Here is a 5189-nt window from a genome sequence, read left to right as displayed (position 1 = left end):
AGTGAGTTAACAAAGGTACTATTGTAACAAGCTAGTGAAATACAAATATTCTTTTTTTTATTTTTTTTTGGTAAACTTGTTATGAAAAGTAATATAAATTGTGAAAAATAATTAATGTGAAGAAAAAAACCTGAATGTAGATGGGGGTACTTTTTTTTTTTTTTTTTTTTTTTTTTTTTAAAACAAAATAAATAATTTTGCTCCCCCCAAGTGTCAAAGATTTTACAAGTTCATATTACATTAAAAAGTAAACTTAAATTACACTTCAAGTACAAAGTGCTAGAAGTGATATTAACACTACAGGCTTGTATTAAAAAATATTTTCTTTTACAATAAAATACTTTCTTTTACAATAAAATATTTATTTTCATATGCACAGTCTAGAACTCTTATATTATGATTTGTATACAATCACTTCTGCTTATATTACATTGCTATAAAATGGGAAGAAACCTTGCAAGCTTTCCTTTGTGACAAAAAAAGTATAACCTTCACAAGCAGCATTTTTTTTAGTAAGGCGAATTACTGCTTCACCACTTGCATTTTCATAAATCACTGAAATATAATCAAACTCGTCTTTAAACTTGAATGTGTCAAGGCTCAACTTGATATCGGAAGACCAGGTATGGCTAGTTAAAATGTGTACACACTCACAAGCATTTAATACATCGTCAAAAGTGTTTACTTATGATATATAATTGTTGACTGTTTGGTCAGGATGCAAAACAAACAAAAAAACATTTCCTTGAGTTGCCTGTTGTGATGTGCAAGAACACTTTCTTTTTAGTTACCCATAAACAGGGCACTGAAGAGCAAACCATGCAAGATAATAGTTCAATATACAGACATAATAATCCCACAGGGAAAGTGAAAAGAAAGATACAAATCAAATCAACTCTACCATATCCAGCAAGTTCAGTGTTATTACATATATTAAGGCTCCTCATGTGTGTACACACACACACATATATACATACACATGTGTGTGTGTGTGTGTATATATATATATAATATATATATATATATATATATATATATATATATATATATATATATATATATATATATATATATCAAAACATTATTTTATATACAGTAAAAGTGGATTTGCTGTTGAAGTTGTCTGTGGTACAATGGTAAAGTGTCATATTACAAAGAGAGTATGTGGAGGGCTTCAACTCTTTCAACACTAGGTTTGTGGAGTAATAGATCTGTGTTTTATAGTAATGGCTTTAGAACTGAGCGCAGCGATCGTCCTTCTTTAGTGAGTTCCCTTGTCACACACATGCAAGGCAAAGGGATTGCCTCCTCCCGCCTCTCCACAGTATTGAACTTGCACTTCTTCAGATGGTCAGCCATGCTGGTGATGTTTGCAAACTTCCAGACATTCACCGTGCCAAAAGCAGTACTGAATCTCCACACCTGGGAAACAAAAAAGATAAGTCAGTGAATCATCAATACAGAAACCATTCATTTTTACTGGACACCATCTGCAAAGGAACTTGACTGAGAAAAATCATAAAGCACAGCTTTGTACCACATGTGAACATGCTATTTCCAGGTGTGTGGAAATGGTTACTAGTATTTGTTTGAACAATGCAGCAGTGAAAAAGGTACATTTTTGCTGTAAGAGAATGTAACTGAGAAATCACAGAAAGCAGCTGTGTCTACTCAAAGTGTACAGTCTCCATAAAAGTGAGCCATTTTAGTTCAGATTTCAAGGTCATCATCACCAACACAATTATGTATTGCTTACATATATCTTATAAATATGAAATTACTTTGTAAAGCCCACTCTGAACCTCAACAATTCTCACTATTAAACTCACCCAATGTATTTAAAACCACATGCTTTGGTTTGCTGCAAATTTAGCTTTTGTGTGGTGGCCAATCACACAAGGACAATATACGAAGGTTGATTACCCACCTTGTCTTTTATTTTCCAATGAAAAGTTCCATTTGGGTACTGTCTCTTCTCCCACAAAAGGATGACCATTCCACGGACCTGAAGCAAACTGGCACATACGTCTCTCATCAACCGAGATACTTTTGACAGCTGACAAAGACTAAAGCCATCAAGAAATCCAGAAATATGCTGAAGAATTTCAAAAGGAAGATTACTCAGATGGTCACATTGAGAATCAATGGGACAAGTTTTGAAAAAAAAAGGTTCAGACAGGGGCGTGGGCACACTAGGCTGGACTCCAAATGACCGGAGGTGCCGATCGTGAATAATTTTTGAACCTTGCACTGAGGGACAGAGCCTTCTCTGGGAGTAAGTACAGCCATAATAAGCAAGTGGACACCTGTGCTCCATCCAGCCATTCAAGCCAGCATGAATGTCCCCATGCACATTCTTAAAGTGAGAAGAAAACTCATCTCTTCTGAACAACTGCCCGCAAACAAAAGTAAACATGGATCGTTGCTTGGTTTGGTATCTAGCCACACATTCCAGAACTAGGTCCAGCCCAAGTGTCTGGAAAGGGCTTGGGTTCGAAAGCTGTGGGTTTGCATGATCACAGGCTGAGGCTGAGGCTATTTCACCAACCATGGTGTTTGTAGCTAAGATAGCAGAAGGAAATGAAAAGGTCTGGGTCCCAAAATCAATGCGATATCCATCGACAAATCTACTGTCAGAAATTCCTCTGCCACCTGGTGAGTCTCCCAGACAAAACAACAAGGCAGCTGTGATAAGGTCAATTCCATGAAGGCCCATGGGATCCTCTATGACTTCCAGATCAGATGTGTCTACTGCTTTGTCTTCCATTTTTGCACGAAACAAAAACGTATCAGTAAACAACCCTCTCCGTCCATTAAATGTAAACATGCCCATACTTCTTAGTACTTGGAGGTTATATAATTTGCGCTGCAACCTTTTGTCACCAAAGTCAATAGGCAAGTGTTGAAGTGCACTATTTTGCAAGCTGTCAGGAACTGGCAATAGTGGTTGGGCACTGGAAGGCTGGGGTGCTAGAACAGGTAATGAATGAAAAGGCATTGCTGGCTTACTTTCAGACCCACTTATTTCCCAGGACCCATTTATTTCAGAGTGCTTTGATTCAGATGCATCTAAATCCATTTCATCGAGTTCCAGGTTATCTTGGCAAGCATCTACATTGTGAAAACCATTACAAAGGGATACATTTTCTTTCAAATCAACTGTGTTTATTTCACCTTCCTCCTCTATTTCTAAGAAGTCAATGAATCCATTTTGCTCAGCCCAGATCTCCCTCGCACTCACACCTCCTGTAACAGTATCACGATCCATTCCACCAACTGCACCCAGTTCACAGTCAAACTCCTCATCATGGTCTTGCATCTCAACATTCCGCATGTCTAAAACTTTTACTTTTTCTGAACGGACTTCTCCATTCCTTTCAGACCGATCCTCTAGAAGTCTTCCATTGATTAAGTCCATTTCACTTGTTGCACTGCTGAGGATATCCAGGGCTGCAGCCAAGCTTCTGGTTGTCTCTACCGTAGCTCGATAAAGTTCGTTATAGGACTCCTCATCCATTGCAATTAATCCATTTGAAGGTTTGTCTTCTGGTATACTTGATGTCACAAGTATATTTTCACTAGCAAGAGGCTGTTTATTAGCTGTTTTTGACATCATTGTTGCCACTTTAAGTGATTCTAGCAGCATTCGCTGGTCCTGTAGTGCTAAAGCCATATCAAGCTGTTCTACATCATCAACATCCTTGCTAAAGTTTTCATAAGATTTTCGATCAGCATAGCTCACTGGCCACCGGTTCCATTCCATTGTACAGCAGACCACACTGGCTGGGCAAACTTCAAGATGCTCAGCAATTTTCTTCCGAGTGATTATAAAAGGGCATCCAAAACCACTGTTCAAACAAGGCACTCTTTCAAGAGGGCACAAAAGACGATGCTCGTCTATTTTACATGAATGGAAAACAGCTCCGCAAACCAAGGGACAACCAATTAGGTCACAAGACACACCAGTCTCTGGTCTAGCCATACAGCGTCGGCTGACACAGTTCATGCAGTGTAAATGCCCCTCCTCCATTTTGGGGGTCACCAACCCTGGAAAATAAAATGAAGCACATTCAATTCCATGTTAGATACCAATTTTACTGTATTGAAATCATATTCTTTCAATGGTTGTTTAGCCTTAGTGCCATTTACACAAGTATTATTATTATTATTATTATCTATTAACCAGAACCAATTTCTACAAAAATGTCAAATCACAGTCAATTTACTGATGAACAACATTATTATTTTGTTTTATTTTTTATACAGATGTCAAAATGGGTTCTGTACTGCATAACACCGAGAAAGCACTTCACAGATATAATCTGTGGTCTGTACCACTGAGTGTGATATTCACAGCATACACGTGTGTACCAAATGAAGATAATATCTTAGTGTGCCATCTCTCTCATGCAGAAACCTCACAGAACCCCAACATGGCAGCCTTACTAAGTGATGGTGGTCCACTATGAAAAGATGCTATATAAAATAAATATTGATTGATTGATTTCCGGTATTGAACAACAAGTGTTAGATACATTACCACCACTGCTGTAAACAGAAAATTAGAGTTATTGGTATCATTAAAAAGTAGGTCTACATAACATACAATCACTGTAAATAAATAAGTCAGATATAAGGACAGACAGGTTACTCAGTATCTTACTAGATTCTGATACTGTCGATAGTATATGGCAAAGAGAATGTCCTGACCAAGTTTCAACACAACTGAATAAATGGTTCTCTAGATATATATATATATATCACAAATCATCCTGGTTACTCGAATATTTCAGTTTAAATATTCATGATCTTGCAATTCAGTAGTTTTAGGACAACCCCCATCCCCTACACAGAATATGACTTTAAAGATTTTATTTATGATAATGCAAATGCAAAGAAGGTGAGGTATGTGAAGGTTGACAGGAAAACTATTTAGCATCAAAACTGCTTGGTTTGAGAGACCACTACCTGGCCGTTTGGACGAAGCAGGAGACCCCTCATAGTGACTGTAATTAGGACAAGTTCCTGGCGGAGACAGGGAGGTGGAGGAATGTGAATGAATCAAATGCAAGACAGTTACATGGGTATGCATGTATTTTGATAGGTTACAGGTTAGACGACGTAATGCGTAGGGGCCGTTTCTCCTCTCCAACTTCGGTTTTATTAAACTTAAAATGAGTGAGCCCTGG

The 5189-nt window shown here is 37.7% G+C and overlaps 1 protein-coding gene across 1 annotated transcript in view; it reads right to left on the bottom strand.

Annotated features, from left to right (window-relative positions):
* Positions 1-1064: 1064 nt before the first annotated feature.
* LOC121315836 (F-box only protein 30-like) overlaps positions 1065-5189 on the bottom strand; it is a 7257-nt gene continuing 3132 nt past the window's right edge. The window contains exons 2-3 of the mRNA XM_041250315.1: positions 1928-4047; positions 1065-1422 (exon numbers count right to left, since the gene is read on the bottom strand). Of these exons, the coding sequence (XP_041106249.1) occupies positions 1219-1422; positions 1928-4030 (2307 nt within the window). The 5' untranslated portion in view covers positions 4031-4047 and the 3' untranslated portion in view covers positions 1065-1218. The remainder of the gene's footprint in view (positions 1423-1927; positions 4048-5189) is intronic.

This window comes from Polyodon spathula, chromosome 5 (assembly GCF_017654505.1).
Source record: "Polyodon spathula isolate WHYD16114869_AA chromosome 5, ASM1765450v1, whole genome shotgun sequence".
Taxonomy (NCBI): domain Eukaryota; kingdom Metazoa; phylum Chordata; class Actinopteri; order Acipenseriformes; family Polyodontidae; genus Polyodon; species Polyodon spathula.
This window is presented reverse-complemented; position numbering and strand designations above follow the sequence as displayed.